This window comes from Bos grunniens, chromosome 2 (genome assembly GCF_055505025.1).
Source record: "Bos grunniens cultivar Pamir isolate PY7600 chromosome 2, Bosgru_T2T1.0, whole genome shotgun sequence".
NCBI classification, from domain to species: domain Eukaryota; kingdom Metazoa; phylum Chordata; class Mammalia; order Artiodactyla; family Bovidae; genus Bos; species Bos grunniens.
In genome coordinates this window covers 118,004,169-118,029,483 of record NC_141166.1, presented here as the reverse complement: position 1 = coordinate 118,029,483, position 25,315 = coordinate 118,004,169, and the positions used below count along the sequence as shown (strand labels likewise).

The following is a 25,315-nucleotide window of genomic DNA, read 5'->3' as shown; positions in this document are numbered from 1 at the left end:
AATGAGAGACAAAAGCTTTTCTGTCTTAGATCTTATATACCAGTGGCAGGAGAACAAATAAACTGAGATGATGCTTTCAGAGAATACTGGGTGCTGAAATGAATCATCGCATCCTTCTGCTTCAAGATTTTTGGTGATTTTCCATTAGGAATAATGTAACTCCTGCCTGGTCCTGTTAAGACTTGGCACTCCCTGGCTCCTGCCTTCCTCTTCCATTCTCCCTTTGGCTTCCTGTTCTCTGGCCTTTGACCTTTGAGTCTGGGGAAACTACTAAGCTTTCTTTTGCTTCTGGACCTTCACATGTGCAACGTTTCAGCTTCCCGGAAAGTTTCCCCACCACTCTTTGACTGACAAATTATTCCTTGTGAATCAAGTCTGAACTTACTTGTCCTGTCTTCAGAGAGACCTTCCTTGATCCCCAGAAAAGTAGATCCCTTCTTTTGAGTCTGTCTTATGGAACCTTGCTCTCTTACTCGTTATCAGTTACCACAATATATGGTATAGATTTGTATACCTGTCACCTGCCTCGCCTGCTAGACTGCATGTGCCATGACGGCCAGGATGATGCTCACAGCCTGATACATGGTGGCTCCTAAGTGAACGAAAAGCACAGAAGTAGTAATGCAAATTAGTGTTTTTCTGAAAGTTTGGTTGCAGGCTCATTTTGAGCAGGCGATTTGCTTGGCTTGGCTTTTGATTTCTGTCTCTCCTTTAGGGCTCCTCTCTTCCTAACTAAGGGTTTAGAATTGCCTCCAGAAGTCCTGGACCAGAATCAGGCCTTAGTAGAAGAGGGCTCCAGGCCTTTTGATTGTGGGGATAGCACAACACTCGTAGAAGGCCAACAGTGTTTGCCCTGGGGGCTCTCAGTTTGTCCACAGCCAGCCTCCGTAGGCCCTCAGTCAGATAAAATTCACAGTTCCAGATGGTGGTAGATGACAGTGCTTTGCTTCTTATTTTTAAGGCTCTTTCAACAAGGAAATGTCAAGAGTACTGGGAGAGAACTCAGTTCAGCCCCTAGCTTGAAACAGTGAGCCTGGATCCAGTTTGTCTTCTTCCTTGGAATGTTTTTAGCCCCCATTACCCTGTCAGGCGGAGAAGGCAATAGCACCCCACTCTAGTACTCTTGCCTGGAAAATCCCATGGACGGAGGACCCTGGTGGGCTGCAGTCCATGGGGTCGCTAAGAGTCGGATACGACTGAGCGTCTTGACTCTCACTCTTCACTTTCATGCATTGGAGAAGGAAATGGCAACCCACTCCAGTGTTCTTGCCTGGAGAATCCCAGGGACGGGGGAGCCTTGTGGGCTGCCGTCTATGGGGCCGCACAGAGCCAGACACGACTGAAGCGACTCAGCAGCAACAGCAGCACCCTATCAGGAGCCAGTCTTTGCTCTCTCTCTCTTACTCTGTCCTTCCTTCCTTCCCTTTCCTCCCACCCTCCCTCCCTTCCTTCTCTTCTTTCATTCCTTCCTTTTTCTTGCTTTCCATTTGAAAGTAAATTGAAGGTATTATGACATTTCATCTCAAAATACTCTAGCATGCATATCCTAAATATAAGAACATTCTCCTACATCATTACAATATCACTATCACACCCAAGAAATTATATATTGACACATGATATTACCTAATATATAAAGTTCTTGTTCAACTTCCTCTAGTCATCTTCCCCCTAAATTGCACAACACTTTTCAATGTCATTTAGGTTTCAGATCTCTTCAGTCTTCTTTAAACCAGCACAGCTCCCATGGCTTTATTTCATCTCTCATGATACTGACATTTTTGAAGAGTCTAGGTCAGGCTTCTGATAGAACGACTGATGATCTGCATCTTTCCTAATTTTCTTTTCCTGAATGATCAGATTCAGAGGTTGGACAAAAGCATCCCACATTCTTGATGATGTTGTGTCCTTCTTATAGCACCACATCAGGGAGGCACATGGTGCTATTTTGTCCCATTAATGGTGATGGTAAGTTTGATCATTTTTTAAATCTTATGTCCATCAGATCTTTTAATAAAAAGACATCTTTTCCTCTTTGAATTTAATGAGGAATCTGTGGGATAGCACTTTGAGACTAAGTGAATAACTTGTTTAACAGTAATTTTTCACCTAATGGTATTGGCATCTTGATTGGCATCGTTGATTAATGATTCTTGCTTGTATCCATTATTGCATTGGTAGTTGCAAAATAGGTATTGTATAATTTTATCATTTCTTCCGTGTTTTTAGCTAACATTCTGTAAAGAAACCTGTTACCTCCTTCCTCCCCATTATATTAAAAACATTTTTTAAAGTATTTAAAAAGTATCAGTATGGGCTCATACATTCTATTTTTTTCCCACAGGATCATTTGACTGGAAAAAAAGTAGTGCTTTTCTGCATTTTTTCATAATACTTAATAAATTTATTATGTATTTTTCGTATATAATACTTTGTAGCCAGTTGTCTATGTGAAATAACATATTTTAGTAAATAGCATAGTGTGAAGTTCTATAAAAAACACTTCCCGCTCCCCCAGTTTGGATATGTTGTTGTGGTGGGGTTTAAAGTTTCTCTTTTCGTTTACCATGGGGAACAACTATGGGGGTGATTTGTTTTCATTTATACTCCTTTGGTGAATTCAACATGCAATCAAATCTGTTCTTGTTATTAAAAATCAGTGAGGTGACATTCCCAACAATAAGTTCTTATACGCAGAAATAGACAAAAATACACTTCTCTCTCCCTCTTGACAACAAGGCACATGCAATTAATGCCCTCTCTTGTCTTATTTTTAGGATCGAAGATTCAATGATGAAATCGACAAGCTAACTGGGTACAAGACAAAGTCATTACTGTGCATGCCTATCCGAAGCAGTGACGGTGAGATCATCGGCGTGGCCCAAGCGATCAATAAGATTCCTGAGGGTGCTCCATTTACTGAAGATGATGAAAAAGTAAGACTGCGCGTATTTTGTGATTTGTACTTTTCTTCTTGATCACTGATTGCTATTCTCCCTGAAAAGGACAGGAATTATGCGAATAGCTGTTGGATTAGACCATTCATGAATCAAATAACTTTTTCTCCTATTATATGAAATATAATGGGAGCTTTTTTTTTGCCATATCATAGAATGTAGTATAATTGAAAATAATTACTTCGTCTTCACCTTAACTTGCTTTTCATTGCAATCCCCAGGAGTCTTCTTGTTATTCCCTAATCTTTATATTCTTTATAAATAAGCTTTTTAATTGAGGATCATAATACCAGCACACACAGCCCAAGGGAAGATAGGGGAGATAAAAAGATTACTATGTTTCAGAAACTCAGCCCTTTTCTTATATTTTTATAACCACTGTGAAGAATTATTTTCTCAGTTCTTCTATAAAAATCTCAATAAAATGAATGTTATTTAATTGTTATTCCAAATTGCTAATAAAAAGGACATTATTTTTGTCCCTGAAGAGCAGCTGACCTTGGTAGAAATGATGTACTTTTTGCTCTGAAATGTTGAATTTTCTCACCAGTATTTTCTGCACCAGCTCATTTTAAAAGAGAGCGCTTCAAAGAGCTGAGGTTCTGGCTTCGAATCTCTTTCCATTCATGTTGAATAGAACCTGGTGGAATATTTATAAAATCTGTGGTAAAAGCAAACCTCAAGTTAATTTGTTTAGGTTTATGATTGCCATACTCCTGTTTGATTCTAAAAAGCACTTTATAATTTAACCTTCTGGCTGTGAGATTGCTGTTTGCCAGTGCTGATTACTAATGCATTAAATTAATACAAATGTTCTGGTATAGAAGGTCAACATAAAATATGATTATAAGGAAAAAGACTTTTAAGAGAGTCTTTTATTGAGAGGTCATTTGTCTAGTCAGATTTACACAGCCCAAATCCCAGGAAAGGCTGATAAAGTCTTACTGTGTGATAGGACCTCAGGCAAGGTCTTACCCATTCAATAATCAGCTACAGGGTGCAGAGTACTTGTGTTGGGCCATGAGAAGCAAAGGTAAATTCCAGACGTGCTGTGCTGCGTGGTCTGCACAAGGAAGAAGGGGAGGTCAGCAATTAGATATTCTAGGACTGCTGTGAGTGCCTAGGAAAGGGAGAGCGAGGCTCCCTCGAAGACTCTGAAGAGGCTTCCTGGAGGAGATGGTCTCTGATCGGACCTCTGAAGAAAGCTTTTTTAAGACAAAGCTAGGTGAGAAGGTGATGCCGTTTAGGAACCCATAAAATGTAATCTACCTCATTCACTATGCAAATATTTCCGTGGATGTGCAGATAGAACAAACATTTTATTTTGCTCCTTTTGTACCAAAGATGACAGTCTTATAATAATATACCTCCTATAAGGACTTATGGGCTTCGCTGATGGCTTGGATGGTAAAGAATCTGCCTGCAAAGCAGGAGACACAGGTTCAATCCCTGGGATGGGAATATACAGTGGAGAAGGGAATGGCTACCCACTCCAGAGTCCTCGCCTGGAGAATTCCATGGATAGAGGAGCTTGGCGGGCCACAGTCTGTGGGGTCACAAAGAATCAGACACAACTGAGCAACTTTCACAGGGACATAAAAAGGACTTATAGGAGGATTTGAGTTTGGTTTTTCCAAACGTAATAGCATCTCCCAAATAGTTGAGTTTATACACAAATATTAGTCTTGCTTTGACTCTGTCTCCTTCATTTAAGAGGATTCCGTTATATATTTAATTCTCATCTCTGATTCCATTTATGTTAGATTTATTTTCTGGACTTTTCTCAGTGGATTTGTACTTAGAATCTAGGACTTCATAAACTCTGGATAATTGAAAGGGAAGGTCTGCAGAGGGCCTTGTTCCTGTCTAGAACAGCATCAGTGCTTTGCTCTGCTGAGAATGAGGGCTAGGCCCAAGCTTCAGCCTGGCTAAGGACAAGTAGCCTGCTTTGGGTGAGCCACTTAAACTCTGACTTTCAGTTTCCTGTTTGGTCAACTAGACTGTCTACCATTTTACAGCATGAGAGCTTAATAAGGTCATCACTAGCAAACACTTTGCAAAGTATAAGAAACTAGACAAATGTAAACATAATTCCCAAAGAGTTTCAAAGTGTTCCTCTATATTTGTCACTTATTCCCAGACAGCTTATTTCTTACATTTAAATGTAAGAAATTTACTAAATTTAAAGAAATTTAAATGTAAGTAGCATTTTATTTTGGAGAAGGCAATGGCACCCCACTCCAGTACTCTTGCCTGGAAAATCCCATGGACGGAGGAGCCTGGTAGGCTGCCGTCCATGGGGTCGCTAGGAGTTGGACACGACTGAGCCACTTCACTTTCACTCTTCACTTTCATGCATTGGAGAAGGAAATGGCAACCCACTCCAGTGTTCTTGCCTTGAGAATCCCAGGGACGGGGGAGCCTTGTGGGCTGCCGTCTATGGGGTCGCACAGAGTCAGGCACAACTGAAGCAACTTAGCAGCAGCAGCAGCAGCAGTAGCAGCAGCATTTTATTTTCCAGGCTCCACAGTTTCCTCACCTGATTAAAAACCCTTACCCAAGTCTCACTTCTTGGAAAGAAACCTCTATCAATCACCTAGGGCACATAGGTTATATTATTACAGTGACAACTAGATGGAGAGTATTTTTATCTCAAATGCTGTATCTGGTGATTGTTATTTACTGCAAGAATTCTAGAATAAACCAAACAGGAGCAGGGAGGAAGAAAAGCAGAAAATAAATTCTAGAAATGATTAACAGGACAGAATAAGATCTAGATACTTTTTTTTTTCATGTAAGAGAAAACACTGTGGCCCAATGGGTCATACAGGCCAGATAGGGAGCGTGGCGGTGATTTGGGTGCTCAGTCACGTCCAACTCTTTGTGACCCCATGGACTGTAGCCCACCAGGCTCCTCTGTTCATGGGATTTCGCAGGCAAGAATACTGAGTGGGTTGCCATTTCCTCCTCCAGGGGACGAGTGTCCTTGGGTTGAAATTTGAACTCTGCCATAGCCTGTGTAGCCTTGGGCAAGTTACTTAGCTTCTCTGTGCTCCAATTTCCTCCTTTTAGGAGAGAATATAATAAAAATACTTATCTCCTGAGATAATAGGGGAATTAAATGAGAAAATACAAGGAAAGAACTTGGAAGAGAACCTAGCACTTGGTAAGTCTTCGCAAAAGATTAGCTTGTACTGATGCAATGTTAATCTATGTGAGATACAGTCAGGTCTTAGTTAAAGGATTACCTTTGTATAATATAAGTCTGTAAGTTTTTATTAAGCACAATCTATGTGCCAGTTCCACTGTCCAAATTTCAACAACAAAATGAGGGCTATACTTCTTTATAAATTTACAGTCCTCTTGTATGATTGTTTATACACATACTGTTTTACTTGATTGTACAAGATTATACTTATACCAACTTGTATTCTACTTTCTAATTTAAAGTTATTTCTTACGTATGTGTCCACATACAAATGTAGCCTTCATTTGCCATTTTTAGGGATTATGAATTTTCTTCTTTGTCTATATAATCTAGCTTGCTTAGTTCTTGTCTTATTACTGTAAATTTGGGTTGTTTCTAGTTTTTCACTAAGACAAATAACTCCTGAATGAACATCTTGAACAAATTACCATTTTCTTTTGTGTTATTTCCTTGAGGTGTATTCCAGAGACTGAAATTACTGAGTCAAAGAGCAAGAAAAGTTTTATAGCTCTTATTTCAAGTTATCAAATAGCTTTCAGATATATTGAGCCCATTTATAAAGGGAGCAGCATACCCATACCTCTCCTCACAGACACCTGCCAACTTTGTTCAATTCACATTTAAAAACTCAAATTAGTTTTCCTTAGTCTGCCAGGCAGCCTTCAGAGAACCTCCTCCCACATTTACCAGTATCAACTCCAGCAGCAAAATTTTCATCGTTGCCTACAAGTAAGGAGACAAGGGAGGGAAGCAAAAGTGCAGTGTTCACTGTTGGTGAGGGGCACAGATCAGATGACCTTCCAGGCTGGTTCAAGTCTTTGCCTGGCACGGATTAGCAGAATGACCTTCTGCTAAGGCCAATTCCTCCTAGCCTCAGGACCTCCTGGGGTTGTTGTGAGGAGTTAAGTAGATGATAGATGCAAAGCTCTTATCAATAATGAGCTGAAATCTCACCATCTACTCCAATCCAAATGAATAAAATTTGAACTCTATTTGTTATTTTAGTTTATACATATAACTGCTATGTCATCATTCATATGCATAGCGGTAAATTTATTGCACATTTAGCATAATGTGATTTGTATATCCTGATATCTTAAAATGTCAACTTCTGGAGACTATCAGCTGTGTTATGTTTGGTGTAATTCCAACACATTTTGCCATATGAGAATTGGTAAGTTATTTGCCTGGGATAAATTAAAAATTAAATGTGGTACATTCATTTCTAGCCTATTTACATCTCTAACATAATCGTGCATGGGATCCTATTGTGTTTCTTATACTCTATACATGCGTATGCTTCAGTGACTGTGCTGTATCATGTAATATTCGATGGTGGCCCCCAGAAAGGTCATCAAGTCCTTTTCCTACAACCCCTGTCCTCATCCAAAGCAGGAATCTACCTGACAGATGGTTATCCTGGCTCTGCCTAAAAACTTCGCTTTCAATTATTTTAAATCATCATGTTATTTAAAGTTCTTGCATAATTAGCAATAATGTTATCAGTTATGGTCAGGGTTTGTATGAGATATAATCTACCACATGCACATAATTTAACAATTTAAGTTACATAATGGCAAATTATTAGTTTGGCAATTCATGTTGCTAGTGCACCTACAGGTAAATCATACCCAAGAGATGATCAGAATTTCCTGGTTCACTTCATGATTTCCAGCATATGTTCCTGTTTTTCTGTGATACATATACACTAGCTGATTGAGGTGGTATGATTAGACTCCTTGCATCCAATTAATTGATCACTTCCTTATTCCTGAGTGAGTAAAAGTAGGTGTTATCTTGCAAAATAAAATAATGAGACCTGGATGGGAGCAAATATCTGGGATGTCTCAAGATGTATGGGCACAACAGAGGAAACCTGGGGTATGGAAATAAGCATGGGCTCTTACCCGCCCTTCCTAGCTTGTCATTAACTGAGCCCCAGAGGAGCTGTTTATTATGGCATTGTTGAGTGAGGAATATGTCCATTGCAGTTATTTTCTGTTGAGGTCCTTTAATTGACCGGAACCTGGTGGTCCAGAGTCGATGATAAGAAAGTAAAGGAGAGAAAGAGGCTGATATTCCTTGGTTTACACAGAAAGCCAATAAAGCCCCTGCACGGGGCTTGCTCTGTTCACGGAGGCCTCAGGCACCCTCTCAATGGGGTGAAGGCACAGAGCACCTTCTCAAGAGGGTCTTAGAAGCCTGGGCAGGAAAGTGAACTCAGAGAGCCTCTGCGCTCCAGGGGATCAGCCTGAAAGAGAGAGAGAGAGAAAGAAAGACACGGGGACCAGAGCTCTGATGGAGCAAAGGTGTTTTAATCAACATGGTGTGGGCATATATACTGTCTTACAAAGTAGTTATTCTCAGCAAAGATAAAGATTAAAATTCCAGACTTACAAAACATAGGCAATCCATATTAAAGAGAGAGATTTGTAAACAATCACTTTTACCGTATGGTTCACAAGAAGGAAGAGGGTACTTATCACCATATAGAAACGCTAATGAAGGAAATGCCTGGATTCCTCAGTCCCGGGAGAGGCTTGCTTCCCTTCTTAATTCCTGAATATTCAGGAATTAATAAGGAGCAGAGAATTCCTGACAGATCCAAAACAGCACACAGGAAGCCTCCTGTTAAATGCTTTCTGACAACTTTCCAACGACCATCTTATAAGAAGTTGTGGCTTGAAGTCCTTCTCTGGCTTATCTCACAGGGTTTCTTTAGCCTGTGATCACTTTTCTCCAGCTTGTTGTTCAGAGTGTTCAGCTACCCTGCTGCTCTTCTTCGTGCCAGCATGTTCAGATACCCTGCAGAGCTGGGGTATAGCCATCCGAGTTAGCCTGCCCTGGGACTGGCCACATTCCAAGAACTTGTTACGGGTGATGCTGCCCTGCCAACTGGTGTTGAGGATGGTGCATGGATAAGGCTAATGAGTCTTATTAGCTCTTGCAGAAGCTGGAGTTTTGTTATTTGCAACAGGCCTGAGACAGCCACAGTCAGACAGAGTGAGGATTTCATAAGCTCTTGATCTTACATTTTTAAATTGTTCCTGGTTTTATGAAGGCTAATGTTTAGGAGCCTGGTGAGATATCAATGGTGCTAAAGGTACTAAAGTTCACATTAGTGGGGCAGAAGGATGTTGATACATCACGCTGATAGGGGTAACAAATTGGTGGTCCCAGAAGAGTGGAGGCAGCTCGCAGATGTTTGTCTTGCATGGAATTGGTGTGGTATAGAATTGATTTTTTTTTCAGAAAGCCTTTAGATGTGTCTGTAAGCTCCAACTCTGCCATAATAGACAATCCCCAAATTACTAGTCAGTTTAATAAAATCCACTTAAGGAAGTGAAGATGGACAGGTTTCTTCTATCATCCTATAAAGAGTTAGTTTCTCTATGAAGGTACTTTTCAAAAGTGCTTTTCAAATCATTGTGTTTAAAAAACCTTGTTACATGTGTGGCTAGTGGTATTATAACTCTGCTGCTGCTGCTGCTGCTGCTGTTAAATCGCTTCAGTTGTGTCCGACTCTGTGCGACCCCATAGACGGCAGCCCACCAGGCTCCCCCGTCCCTGGGATTCTCCAGGCAAGAACACTGGAGTGGGTTTCCATTTCCTTCTCCAATGCATGAAAGTGAAAAGTGAAAGTGAAGTTGCTCAGTTGTGTCTGACTCTTCGTTACCCCATGGACTGCATGCAGCCTACCAGGCTCCTCCGTCCATGGGATTTTCCAGACAAGAGTACTGGAGTGGGTTGCCATTTCCTTCTCCGATGCATGAAAGTGAAAAGTGAAAGTGAAGTCGCGCAGTCGTGTCAGACTCTTCGCGACCCCATGGACCACAGCCTACCAGGCTCCTCTGTCCATGGGATTTTCCAGGCAAGAGTACTGGAGTGGGGTGCCATTGCCTTCTCCATAACTCTGCTAGGCAGGTTTATGTGTTTTCTCGTAATCCTGCGCTATCGTTTAGATACCCAAATACTGAACGAGCAGTAGTTCAAACGAACTAATTTGAACATGTGGCCTTTTGGTCCTCATCTCATTTCCCCCTGTTTCCTGTCTATAGTCCAATTAAGTTAGATTTTCAAAACTGTTGCAATAAAATTAGAATGAAAAAATCAGTGTTTGACAAAAGGTTTAAAAAGTTTTGGAATACAGCTCTTGATTTCAAGTTATATTTCATTAATAAGATTTCAATCCTGGAAAAATGTGGATTGAATAATACAACTTGTTAATTGTACTGTCTTATCTACATTCAAGCTGTTAGTCACTGTACTATTTGCCTTTTAACATCTATTATCCAGGTCCTAGGGGATCACTGTGAAGCTACAGAGCTTCAGAGACCTGTTTTATGTTCTGTGTATTCCCTGGACTAAATCTGACTGAGGATTTCAGAAATAAACAAGATTTACAAGAAAAAAACTATTACTAATAGAGTAACTGTCAGAACTCTGGTTAAATTTAAGGGCGTTTTTTCCTATTGGAGAACTGTCCCAGACTTTCAGCACTATTCTCTGCCTTATCCTTAGGCAGGATCTAATGGTGGGGTAAGAATGGGAGTCTGCCTGCTGGGGCCCAGATTAAGGGTTATTGCTCTAAAAAACTGGTCACTCTGCCCCAGTTTGGTCATGTGTTTCCTACTCCCATACCTTTACTTGTATTCTTATCTGACTGCACGAAATTCTTCTCTTCTTCATCCTCTTTCAAGGTTTAAGTCAAATCCTGTCATCTTAAGTAGGCACTATTCCAAAAGTGATTATTATTTTTCCTTAATAGTAGTTCCTAATGTTTTATAGTTTAACATTTTTTTTCAGATGACCCCAGTGATTGCAGTTGGATTTTAACTAACCATTCATTGAGCAAAGATATAATGACTAAATATTTAGGAGCTAAGAAAATCAATGACACACCAGTTGACAAAATTAAAGACAATACCTACATAGTGTATTTTGTATTTCAGATGCAAATAATGTTTGGTATGTTGGCAGATATACATGTCCCTTGCAAAAATTACAGTGTCATATGTTGGCTTTTGTAACTTCCTCCTTTTTGAGCTTCTCTTTTTGTATTTCTAAGAGTTACCAAGGAGATGATAAGTGCTTGCCCTTTCTGTCTCTTTCCATATACTTTGCAGAACCTTGTTCGGTAGTTTGCACTTAGCAGGGACCTGAATGAGCAAGATATAAATAAATGAACTAAGTAAGTTACAGGGCTGTAACTGTTACAATGCAGAATCAGAGGGATTTTGAATGGTCATTAATCCGAACATCATTTTTAATGGCCAAATGATGTTTCATTGTGAAAGAGCTATGCATTCATTCACTACTTATTGAGTGTCTACTTAGTAAATACTACTATGTTTGAGGCTCTGTTCCAAGTATGGGGGTTAAACTGCTTAATAAGAGCCAAAAATTCCTGCCCTTTCAGAATTTACGTTCTTATGGTATGCTGCTAAGTCGCTTCAGTCGTGTCCGACTCTGTGCGACCCCCATAGACCGCAGCCCACCAGGCTCCCCCGTCCCTGGGATTCTCCAGGCAAGAACACTGGAGTGGGTTTCCATTTCCTTCTCCAATGCATGAAAGTGAAAAATGAAAGTGAAGTCGCTCAGTCGTGTCCGACTCTTTGTGACCCCATGGACTGTAGCCCACCAGGCTCCTCTGCCCATCAGATTTTCCAGGCAAGAGTACTGGAGTAGGGTGCCATTGCCTTCTCCATAGACAGACAATAAACAAAGTAAATATGTGAGTATATAACTTCAAGTAGTGATTAGAAATATAATTCTTATAATTAAGGTAATTCAACCATTTTTTTCCTGTAACTTTTATTCATACGACTGTGCTGAATTAAGTTTAGGTAAGATTAAAATGTTTGCAGTACAATAGGATCTTTCACTAGGCTGGAGCAAGATTTGAGCCAAAGCTTTCTCTTCAGTACCTATGGTAAACTGTGATGGACTCCTCAACTGAATCTCTTTTCCCTCTAAACTTCAGATGTTCACTCAAGATGTGTGTCCCTCTAGGCTGCCTTAAGCACTTGAAGTACAGAAAAGTGTTGTCCATTACGTTCACCTCAGATATCTTGGTACTGCATCTTCTCATGGGTATCGAGCTGTAAGTACAGGATCAATTTACCATCACCTGAATTGGAAAAGTTATGAAAATGTGATGATCTTGACCTGACATGGTCAGGCTGCTGACATATAGTGCTGGACAGACAGGACTCTGGGGCACATGGGAGGAAAAGGTGGAAGGCTGAGAGGAGTTCAGGGTATTCTGATTTTCAGAGACCAGTATGTCCATGGCTTTTAATATTTGGCAGGTTATGAAACAGTCTTATAGTGAAGTCACTTCTAAAAGTGCAAAATGACAAAAAAATAAAATAAAACTGTCTCATAAACTCTATCTCAGATTTATACAGGGCTTGGATAAAGGAGAGTGATATGCAATCACAGATTAGAATTAAATAAGCACTTGTTGGAAAGAAGAATGATTATTAAAGAACTAGAACAGGGTGTTGTGAATTCTTGTTTACTGGAGATTTCAAATTAAGACATAATATCTTTGAATAAGTAGTGTTTTGTTGTCTGAATAAAAGAACAAGGTTACTTTTTTCACCTTAGAATGATGAAATACTTAAATTGGAATTTGAAAACTTAAGTCAAATTCTTTTTAATTAAAAAAAGAATATAATTCCAAATGACTACCTTTGATCTGAGCATATTTGTCTTTCTTGGTTTATTTTCCTTTCCTTTCATGATAATATTATTTTCTAATTATAAAAGTAATACTAACATTACATTTTTAAAGTACAAATATTAAAAAAATAAAATCACCTATCATCCTAATTTGCAGACAGAATATTGTTAATATTGTTGATGTATTTCCTTATATTTCTTTATTTTTACTTACAAATAAAGCATTATAAAGTATGCATGACATTTTATTGTGCTTTGATTTTTCAAGGCACAATTCCTATGTATCATTATCTTCTGTCATGTAATTATGCAATGATTTATTAATCATCCCTCAGCATTTAAGTTTTTTCCAAAATCATGTTATAATAAAATTATAACTAATGAACTTTTTATAAATAAATCTAGGATTCATCATGGGATAGCTACATTAAATCGCTATTTTGTAGGTCAAAAACATTTACAATTTTCTACGGTTCAAATTTAGGATTACTGGTTCAGGTAGTTTTTTGTTTTTCTTTTTTGAGTGTGAGATTTTTTTAAAATTGAAGCATATTTGATCTATAATATGTTAGTTTCAGGTGTACATCATAGTGATTCAGTGTGTTTTTAATAGATGATACTCCATTTAAAGTTATTACAAAAATAATGGCTATATTTCCCTGTGCTGTACGATATATCCTTGTTGCTTATTTATTTCGTAATGGTAGTTTGTATCTCTCAGTCTCAAACCCCTGTCTTGCCCCTTCCCCCTTCCTCTTCCTTCTGGCAGCCACTAGTTCTCTGCATCTGTAAGTTGGTTTCTGTTTTGTTATATGCATTCATTTATTTTATTTTTTAGATTTCAAAAATAAGCGATATATACAGTATTTGTATTTCTCTGTCTACTTATTTCACTAAGAATAATTCCCTCTAGGTCCATCCATATTGTTGCAAATGGCAGAATTTCATTCTTTTTTATGGCCAACGTGCCGCATCTTCTTTATCCATTTATCTGTTGATGAACACTTGGCTTGTTTTCATATCTTGGCTATTATAAATAATGCTCCTATGAACATTAGGGTGTGTGTATCTTTTTGCATTATTGTTTTCATTTTCTTTGCACACATATCAAGCAGTATAATTGCTGGGTCATCCAGTAGTTCTATAGATTTTTTGAGGAGGAAATGTCATAGTCTTTTCCACAGTGGCTGCCCCAATTTATAGTCCCACCAACAGTGCACTGGACTTTCCTTTCCTCTACATCCCCACCAACATTTGTTATTTGTGGTCTTTCTAGTGATGACCTTTCTGACAGATGTGAGGCAGTATCTTGTGGTTTTGCATTTCTCTGATGATTAAGGATGTTGAGCATTTTTTCATGCACTTGTAGGCCATTTGTATGTCTTCTTTGGGAAATTTTCTTTTCAGGTCTTCTACCCATTTTTATTAATAAATCAGGTTATTTGTTTTTTTTGATATGGAGTTGTGTGAGCTGTTTGTATATTTGGATATTAACCCATTATCGGTCACATCATTCGCAAATATTTCCTTCCATTCAGTAGTTTTTCTTTTTCATTTTGTTGATGGTTTTCTTTGCTGTGTGAAAGCTTTTAAATTTTAAATAGGTCACGTTTGTTTTTTGCCTTTGTTTCTTTTGAACGTTAATTTTTAATAAAAACCTTATTGGGATGTAATTCACATACCACACAATTCACCCATTTAGAGTGCTCAAGTCAATGGCTTTTAGTATATTTGCAGAGATCTGTGACTATCACCACATTCAAATGTAGGATGCCTTAATCACCCCAAAAGCAACCCCATGTCCATTAATAGTCACTTTCCATTTGCTCCCAGCTCTTTTAGTCTTAGGCTACTGACAGTCTACCTTCTGTTTCTATGGGTTTGCCAATTGGGGGCAATTTATGTAAATTGAGCCATACAGTGTGTGGTCCTTTTTGGCTGGCTTCATTCACTGAGCATAATGATTTCAAGATTCATCCATGTTGTAGCATTTATCTGTACTATTAGTATTTCTTTTTGTGCCTAAATAATGCTCCATTGCATGAACATACCACATTTTATTTATCCATTCATCAGTTGATGAACGTTTGAGTTGTTTCCACTTCTTGACTATTATGAATAATGCTGCTGTGAACACTCACATACAAGTTTTTGTGTGAACATATGTTTTCATTTTTCTTGGAGACAAATCTAAGAAGAGAATTGCTGGGCCATATGGTAACTCTAATGTTTAACCTTCTGAGGAATTACCAGACACTTTCCCAAACTGGCAGCACTATTTTTACATTTCCACCAGCAATGTATGACTATTCCAATTTCTCCAGATCCTTGGCAATACTTTTTTAAAAATTAATTTATTTTAATTGGAGGATAATTACTTTACATGTTGTGATGGTTTTTGCCATACCTCGACAGGAATTAGGCACAGGCGCACTGTGAACCTGAACCCTGCTTCCACCTCCCTCCCCACCCCATCCCTCTGGGTTGTCCCAGAGCAACGACTTTGAGTGCCCTGCTTCATGCGTTGAACTTGCACTGGACATCTATTTTATTTTATATATGGTAATATGCATGTTTCAATGCTAATCTCTCAAATCATCCCACCCTCATCTTCTCCCACAGAGTCCAAAAGTCTGTTCTTTATGTCTGTGTCTCTTTTGCTGCCTTGCATATAGGATCATTGCTACCATCTTTCTAAATTCCATATATATGCATTAATATACAGTATTTGTGTTTCTCTTTCTGACTCACTTCAATCATTGTATAATAGGCTCCAGTTTCGTCCACCTCATTAGAACTGACTCAGATGTGTCCCTTTTAATAGCTGAATGATATTCCATTGTGTATATGTACCACAACTTCCTTATCCATTCATCTGCCAATGGACATCTAGGTTGCTTCCATGTCCTAGCTATTGTAAACAGTGCTGCAATGAACACTGGGGTACCTATGTCTCTTTCAATTCTGGTTTCCTTGGTGTGTATACCCAGGAGTGGGATTGCTGGGTTGCATGGCAGTTCTATTTCCAGTTTTTAAAGGAATTTCCACAGTGTTCTCCATAGTGGCTGTACCAGTTTGCATTTCCACCAACAGCGTAAGAGGGTTCCCTTTTCTCCACACCCTCGCCAGCATTTATTGTTTGTAGACTTTTTGGTGGTGGCCATTCTGAACGGCGTGAGATGGTAACTCATTGTTTTTTATTAGCATTTCCCTAATAATGAGTGACTTTGAGCATCTTTTCATGTGTTTATTAGCCATCTGTATGTCTTCTTTGGAGAAATGTCTGTTTGGTTCTTTTGCCCACTTTCTGACTGGGTTGTTCATTTTTCTGGTATTGAGCTGCATGAGCTGCTTGTATATTTTGGAGATTAACTCTTTGTTAGTTTTTTCGTGTGCTATTATTTTCTCCCATTCTGAAGGTTGCCTTTTCAACTTGCTTATAGTTTCCTTCATTTTGCAAAAGCTTTTGAGTTTAATTAGATCCCATTTGTTCATTTTTGTTTTTATTTCCATTACTCTGGGAGGTGGGTCACAGAGGATCTTGCTGTGATTTATGTCAGAGTGTTCTGCCTATGTTTTCCTCTAAGAGTTTTATAGTTTCTGATCTTACATTTAGGTCTTTAATCCATTTTGAGTTTATTTTTGTGTAAGATATTAGAAAGTGTTCTAGTTTCACTCTTTTATATGTGGTTGACCAGTTTCCTAGCACCTGTCATTTTGATTTTAGTCATTTTACTGGGTATGAACTAGTGTTTCATTGTGGTTTTGATTTGCCTTGTCCTGATGGCTGATGTTGAGGATCTTTTCATGTGCTCGTTTGTGGAATTTCTTTTTAATATTCTTGATACATTTCACCCATTTTCTCCCAGAAAATTGTATTAATATATAATGCCAATAGCAGTATATCAACTCACTGAAACTTCACCAGCTTCAATATTATAATTTCTAAAAATTGCATTCCTTTGATTTCTGATTTCACTTTATTTCAGACTTCTTTGATTATTCTGTGTGTGCATGTATTTCACAAGAATTAATTAGCCATTGGTAAGTGAACATGTTTTTTTAACTAGAAGAGAGACCATCATAATGCAAACTGACCTAAGCCAATTTGATCACACACAACTACTAGTTTATTTGTAATAGTTTTTAAATACATCATAATAGCTGCCCGAAGCTTGCAGTTGATAGGAGATGACTGCTTTCCTACAACTTTGCTACTTGTTTTTACAGGTCTCAGACCAAAATCTGCTACATAAAAAGACATTTATCTAACAAAATGTATTGGCTGCTGCTGCTGCTAAGTCGCTTCAGTCGTGTCCAACTCTGTGCGACCCCATAGACGGCAGCCCACCAGGCTCCCCCGTCCCTGGGATTCTCCAGGCAAGAACACTGGAGTGGGTTTCCATTTCCTTCTCCAATGCATGAAAGTGAAAAGTGAAAGTGAAGTCACAGTCGTGTCCGACTCTCAGCGACCCCACGGACTGCAGCCTTCCAGGCTCCTCTGTCCATGGGATTTTCCAGGCAAGAGTACTGGAGTGGGGTGCCATTGCCTACTCCTTGGGTCAAATAGTTCCTATACCCTATTTAGTAAGTTTCATGAAATTCAAGCGCTCTTTGTTTTCAGTTCAGTTCAGTTCAGTTGCTCAGTCGTGTCCGACTCTTTGGGACCCCATGAATCACAGCATGCCAGGCCTCCCTGTCCATCACCAACTCCCGGAGTTCACTCAGACTCACGTCCATTGAGTCTGTGATGCCATCCAGCCATCTCATCCTCTGTCGTCCTCTTCTCCTCCTGCCTCCAATCCCTCCCAGCATCAGAGTCTTTTCCAATGAGTCAACTCTTCGCATGAGGTGGCCAAAGTATTGGATTTTCAGCTTTAGCATCAGTCCTTCCAAAGAACACCCAGGACTGATCTCCTTTAGAATGGACTGGTTGGATCTCCTTGCAGTCCAAGGGACTCTCAAGAGTCTTCTCCAACACCACAGTTCAAAAGCATCAATTCTTCGGCACTCAGCTTTCTTCACAGTCCAACTCTCACATCCATACTTGACTACTGGAAAAACCATAGCCTTGACTAGACAGACCTTTGTTGGCAAAGTGATGTCTCTGCTTTTGAATATGCTATCTAGGTTGGTCATAACTTTCCTTCCAAGGAGTAAACGTCTTTTAATTTCATGGCTACAATCACCATCTGCAGTGATTTTGGAGCCCCCCAAAATAAAGTCTGACACTGTTTCCACTGTTTCCCCATCTATTTCCCATGAAGTGATGGGACCAGATGCCATGATCTTAGTTTTCTGAATGTTGAGCTTTAAGCCAACTTTTTCACTCTCCTCTTTCACTTGCATCAAGAGGCTTTTTAGTTCCTCTTCACTTTCTGCCATAAGGGTGGTGTCATCTGCATATCTGAGGTTATTGATATTTCTCCTGGCAATCTTGATTCCAGCTTGTGCTTCTTCCAGCCCAGCATTTCTCATGATGTACTCTGCATATAAGTTAAATAAGCAGGGTGACAATATTCAGCCTTGACGTACTTATTTTCCTATTTGGAACCAGTCTGTTTTCCATGTCCAGTTCTAACTGTTGCTTCCTGACCTGCATATAGGTTTCTCAAGAGGCAGGTCAGGTGGTCTGGTATTCCCATCTCTTTCAGAATTTTCCACAGTTTATTAGGTACTCTAAATACCACTGGCACTGTGTCAGAAGTAGAATCTGGTAGCTCTTGTGGTGGGTATCAGGCGGCCAGACCCTTTGACCCAGTGGCAGGATTGGACAGCCTCAGAGTCTGTCCCTAAGGATACATCACCTTTGGAATTTGCTAGATTTTTATCTTATTAATACAAGTGTTGAGGGGTCTTTAGAATATTATTACCAATATACATATCTTGAATATTACTAGTTTCATAATTAGAGTCCATATCTAATATCCATTGTGCTGATTAACAAGCTACTAATTTCACCAGTGAAAGTCCATTTCTAATACTGGTAAAAGCCCTACACTATTTTTTGTTTTGTAAATTAATTTATTTATTTTAATTGGAGGCTAATTACTTTACAATATTGTAGTGGTTTTCGCCATACATTCACATGAATCAGCCATGAGTGTACATGTGTCCCCCATCCTGAACCCCAATCCCACCTCCCTCCCCATCCCATCCCTCAGGGTCATCCCAGTGTACCAGCCCTGAGCACCCTGTCTCATGCATCAAACCTGGACTGGCGATCTATTTCACATATGGTAATATACATGTTTCAATGCTATTCCCTCAATTCATCCCACCCGCACTATTGATGGTAGGTAAAGATCTCTGGAGGGGCTTCCCTGATGGCTCAGTGGTGAGGAATCCACCAGCCAATGCAGGAGACATGGGTTTGATCCCTGAATCAATCAGGAAGATCCCCTGGAGAAGGAAATGGCTACCCACTCCAGTATACTTGCTTGGGAAATGTCGTGGACAGAGGAGCTTGGCAGGCTACAGTCCATGGGGTCACAGAAGAGTCAGAAATAACTTAGCAACTAAACAACAACAACAGAGATCGCTGGAGCGCTTTTGGTAACCACATTTGAGTATGATTTTCTGATTATTCCTGAAGCATAAATCCTTGAAAGGGCAACTGTCTGTTCCCTCATAGCATTTTAAACCTAGTCTGCTCTACAAGCACACGTATTTTCACAGTATCTCTGCTAAAGAACTTAAGGCAAATTATAGACCTTAAAAGAGCATGCATTGTCTCTCAGTGTTTGGTTTTCTTCTTAAACAAGACAATAACAGAAACTATTACTCTGTGATACATGGTTTGTATTCAGTATCTCATTTAATCCGCAGCAAACCTTTGGGTAATTATTATTATTGTCATTTTATGGATGGGCTTCCCTGATAGCTCAGTTGGCAAAGAATCTGCCTGCCATGCAGAAGACCCCTGTTCTATTCCTAAGTCAGTAAGATCCGCTGGAGAAGGGATAGGCTACCCACTCCAGTATTCTTGGGCTTCCCTTGTGGCTCAGATGGTAAAGAATCCACCTGCAATGTGGAAGACCTGGGTTTGATCCCTGGGTTGGGAAGATCCCCTGAAGAAGGGAAAGGCTACCCACTCCAGTATTCTGGCCTGGAAAATTCCGTGGACTATATAGTCCATGGGGTTGCAAAGAGTTGGATGTGACTTTCACTTTCACTTTTTATGGATGGGAAAACTGACTATGAGAGATTTTAATAATGTGTCCAGGATCACCTGACTTGTGTGCATGTCCACGTGGCATGTGGAGATTCTTGGTGGGTGGTTGTTATTTTCTTATTGTGTCATCTTCACTTCAGAGACTCATAAACACACAGATTGTGCTATATCTGATGCATGTGTAGGGATGTTTAATAAATTTGAGAGTCTGCATACTTAATACATTTGGAGGAGAGTGTGTTATTGAGTGAAACATTATTTCTAAATTACATTGGCTTGTGGCATTTTAGCTTTTCATGAATACCTGAAACAGAGTTTGAGCTTTATGTCTGTAAGAAATATAGAAAACGAACAGGCTGAGTTATAGGAATTATTATTATTATTTTAATGATTACTTTGAATACATTCAACTCTGAAGTAGATAATTTAATATTTTCCTTTTATCCCATTTTTATGTTTTCACTGACAAATAACAAAACATTTTAAAGTTATGGTTTTTAATGTATTTCTCCCCTACCCCAAGGATGAAAAGGAGCTGAGGATCAGTTCTCATGCTTTACAAAAAGTTGTGCTTCAAGCCAGAATTTGCAAATACAGTAGTGTTCAGTTTCAGTGAGCAGAGAAGAGAGGTGTTCCAGAGTAAATTACCCTGCAGCCTACTTTAGAGGGTTTTTTCTATGTTTAGCAAAATTATGGAATATTCTGTTTAAAGAAGCTACGTTGTATTCCTTCTTGGAAAATTTCAAATAGAAGATGACTTTGTAGCATATTTCATGATTTTTAACAGTGTATTTTGATTTTTAAAATATACCTGGCTGTTTATTTTTTTCCTTTTCTTCTTTTCTGTATTGGAGGTGGAAATGAAGCCATTTCTTTTTGTCATTTTCCATTATTTCCTTTTATTTTTCCCTCATGTACCCTGGATAATATCCTGGCTAGATATGATTACAGGCTATTTTCCCTGGCAGATTCTGATTCCATTGCCAATCAACAATGTTGAGGAGCATTGCCCCCATCCCCTTCATATTCTGCATACTCCGTTTAGAAATGAGAAAAAAATCTCAAAGGTAAGTGCTGCTGTATTACAAAAGCAGGCAGCAAAGTACCCCCTGGGAGGCCCCAGGTAGGAGTGAGAGCATGTTACGAGCGGGAGAAAGTAATGAACAATTTTGAAAAATGAGGTTATATAAGTTAGAGCTGCCCAGAGATGCTCTGAAGGTCTATTAGACGCAGTTCTTGAAAAGGGGTTTAAATGAACTAAAATGCAATCATGAAAGTCTCTCACTGGAGAGAATTTAAAATGATTCCTCAATAGAATTAATTGACACCATCAAAAGGCCAAAACATGCTTTGTCTGTCTGAAAAATGTGTTTGGTGTTTTGGAAGACTTACTTGTCTGTAGCATATACTGAGTCACTGGGAAATCAATACCTTTCTTTAAAGGTGCCACCCAGGGTTTAATAGCATTCTGTAATTGTATACCCCATAGCATCTGAGAAGTCTTAACTCCATCTTCAGTGCTTAGTGATTTGGTTAATTTCATTTCCAAAAACATATCCATATCTGTTTTTTTTTTTTCTGTCTCTTAAAAAAAAAGTGTTTCTGAGTAATTTTACAAATCCTTTCATACTGACTCAATTTTTTCACAATTTCCCAGTGGCTTTTTTTGTTTTGTTTTGTTTAGTATAATTGAAGTTTCTTTTAGGTATTTTGTACACATTTCTACTTTCAAATACAGGATGAGGCTTCAAAATAAGCCTTGAATTATTCTCCCCCATCATGAAGACAGAGAATCACAACCCTTGAGGAACCTTTAAGTGTCCATTGCTCCTTTTCAATGTTTGACTAAATGTATTTTAAAGTCTCAACTTAGTAGTTTGACATGATACCCCCGTACACTGGATAATCATGGAACATGATGGAGGGTTTGCAGTTACTATTCTCTTAACCTGTGAGACAGGGTGACAGGAATTTTTGTCTTCTTAAGCCTGAAGGCAAATTCATTTTTCTCTAGATCCAAAATGCCAGTTGTTTTAAGATTTGATCCCAATGTTTATGACTTGTTACCGTGGATGTTTCCATTGTTTTACAAACTAAGGACCCATCCAGTTATGAACAAGAAGACTGTACAAATCATGGCAAACTTCTGATCTACACATGAATTTCTTAAGTACGAGAAAACTGGAAACTAAACTGCTTAGTTCTTTCTTGTCTTCAGATTGTTGCCAGGGGGAAAATTATGCACAGATCATTGGGTTAAACAAGGATTATTGTTCCCCCTGCCATACACAAAGCAATAAGTCATTCTCCTTCTTGCAATTGCATCTTCTCTAGGACCAGTATATAAAACACAGGTCCATTTGTGCTGGAAGTACAAGGTCACAGCCATTCACTTGGAAGATGATCCTTCACAGATATTCCCAGAAAAATACTTTGGAGAAATACTCTCTGCCCTTCATGGTTCAATGATATAAAATCTTTGTATTGCACTTGTTATGGGCTCTAAAGGCAGAGTGCTTATCCAACAGATAGACCTGTGTGTCTGGTGCTATATTTAGAAAAATAGTCATTGACTGGAAGATGGTAGAATACATGCCAGGTATATAGTTTGTTACATTTACTATCTTAGAAAGTATCAATCATTATAATAATATCAAAATTTATATTTATAGACACTTTAATCTTCACCCATGTATTAACTCATATGATCCTGTCAGTATTCTTATGAGATAGGTAAGATTACTGTGAAACTTTTTATTATAGTTGAGGTAACTGAAGCCTGTCTTGTCTAGTAAGAAGTTAATAGTGGAATTGGGAGGTCAGTGTTGTTTCCTCTCCTTTTGCCTGGCTTGTCATTTTTTGTAAACAGCAAATTGACTATTCCTACTACTAAGAAAGGGCTTCCCTCATAGCTCAGTCGGTAAAGAATCTGCCTGCAGTGCAGGAAACCTCGGTTCAATTCCTGGGTTGGGAAGATCCCCTGGAGAAGGAAATGGCAACCCACTCCAGTATTCTTGCCTGGAGAATCCCATGGATAGAGGAGCCTGGCAGGCTACAGTCCATGGGGTCTCAAGAGTCGGACACAACTTAGCAACTAAACCGCCACCACCACTACTAAGAAAGAGGAGAACTCAAAGCAAAGAGTAGAAATGGGTTAATTGTAGCAATGGTGCCATTTCATATGCCAGAATATACCACTTACCAATCAGTAGGAAAGGGAAAATCATAACAATGGAATCAGGTTTTCACGTTAAGACATGCGATGAGCTTGTTAAAAAGATAAAGGTGACATAAGAATCTTCCCTGGTACATTCTTACTGGAAAATAGTTAAGAACCATCTGCTCTGAGTGTATGAAAATCACAGAAAGTAAAGATACCTCAGAAATTGTTTTTGTTTGAACTCTTATTTTACAACTTGAAAAAGAATATGTGAGAAATTTAAAATGATTTGCCCAGATCACACAATTGAAAACAGTAGAGCTGGGCCCTGACTCTGTCTTGAAACTCTAGTGTTCCTGGGCCTTATTCTATACCACGCAGATGTTCAGCTGCCTATGGGCAGAGGGTCAGACTACAGTGATGTTCCCATTCAACTCTGCGGTTCTTTGGCCAGCAACATCCCATGGTGTAGCCCCATTTTTTATAGGTAGGAAAATCCTGGTTGAGGAGTGTCTGGAGCCACAATAGCAAGTCAGTGGAGGTGGCTCAGTGGTAAAGAATTTGCCTGCCAATGCTGGAGACGCAGGAGATGTGGGTTCCATTCCAGGGTCGGGAAGATCCCCTGAAGGAAGGCATGGCAACCCACTCCAGTATTCTTGCCTGGAGATTTACATGGACAGAGGATCCTGGTGGGATACAATCGATGGAGTCTCAAAAAGTTGGACATGACTGAGTGGCCGAGCACACAGGCATGCACGCATGCACACACAGTATGTCTCCCAAGCGCTTCTGTGCCTGTCTTCTCACAGATGTTGGAGCCTACAGTGTTTCTGCTTCCACAATAAAAAGAGTTTGTGAAGAATCTGTATTTCAGCCACAGAGGTTGAGAATGAAAAGAAGAAATTAAGAAAAGAAATCTCTATTCTGTAGTCAATATTGAAGTAAATTACATATTGTCATGTTCTATGACAATCTCAGTCTTGCTGAAATTATGTCAAAACACTCTGGGGAGATTCTAGGTTGGCATATTTCTGATGCTTTTAAGCTGATATTTGGATAGATCAAAGTTGGATCATGTCAAACCGAGGATTCTTCAAAAACTGTTTTGGGAATCATAGCCTGCTTGCCTTAAAAAGTTTGAAAGTGAGCTACAGCTATTTAATTGTCTACTGGTGATTGTTGATTTTTGATGGCTAACACAATGTATTTAAGAATAAAATGAACCATTGGAATAAAGTGGGCTTCCCTGATGACTCAGCAGGTAAAGAATCCTGCAGTGTAAGAGATGCAGGTTAGATCCCTGGGTGGGGAAGATCTCCTAGAGGAGGAAATGGCAACCCACTCCAGTATTCTTGCCTGAAAAGTCCCATGGACAGAGGAACCTGGTGGGCTACAGTCCAAAGGGTTACAGAAAATAAGACATGACTGAGCACGCAGAGATGCTGACAAGATGTTTGGAATAAAACTCTATACGAATGTACTCTTAAGAACCATGAGAAGTAAAAATTTTGGTAGAAATAGGTTAAGAGTAAGTAGGAGGCAAAATTTTATTGAAGAGGCAAATAGTATGAATGATATGAATATTTTAGTACTTTCTCTTTATCAACTGTCTATACAGAGCGTTTCAATTCAGGTGTTTTTGATGCAGGCATTTTGACAGAATTACAGCCAGCAGCGGAGAAGGCAATGGCACCCCACTCCAGTACTCTTGCCTGGAAAATCCCATGGACGGAGGAGCCTGGTAGGCTGCAGTCCATGGGGGGTCGCTAGGAGTCGGACACGACTGAGTGACTTCACTTTCACTTTTCACTTTCATGCATTGGAGAAGGAAATGGCAACCCACTCCAGTGTTCTTGCCTGGAGAATCCCAGGGACAGGGGAGCCTACGTACAGCAGTACAGTACAGCCAGCAGACACCCTGGTATCTAGTTCTACCTTAATCCTCTTCCCAATTCTGGGAAATTTTTAGTTTCCACTTTATTAATTTATTTATTGTTTGGAAGCTTTTAAGCTTCAGGTTTATATTGCTTTTGTTTCTGGTTTGAATCCCATTTGGTAGTGAGTCAGAGTTTTGTTATATTGCTGGATTCAGTTGACACTTGATTAATGAGATTGAGTTCTAACTTTTT

The 25,315-nt window shown here is 39.3% G+C and overlaps 1 protein-coding gene across 1 annotated transcript in view; it reads left to right on the top strand.

The window, feature by feature from the left end:
• The window catches only part of PDE11A (phosphodiesterase 11A), a 427,416-nt gene that overhangs the window by 55,546 nt on the left and 346,555 nt on the right, over positions 1–25,315 (top strand). Inside the window, exon 2 of the mRNA XM_086359943.1 lies at positions 2,778–2,936. Within this exon, the coding sequence (XP_086216069.1) occupies positions 2,778–2,936 (159 nt within the window). The remainder of the gene's footprint in view (positions 1–2,777; positions 2,937–25,315) is intronic.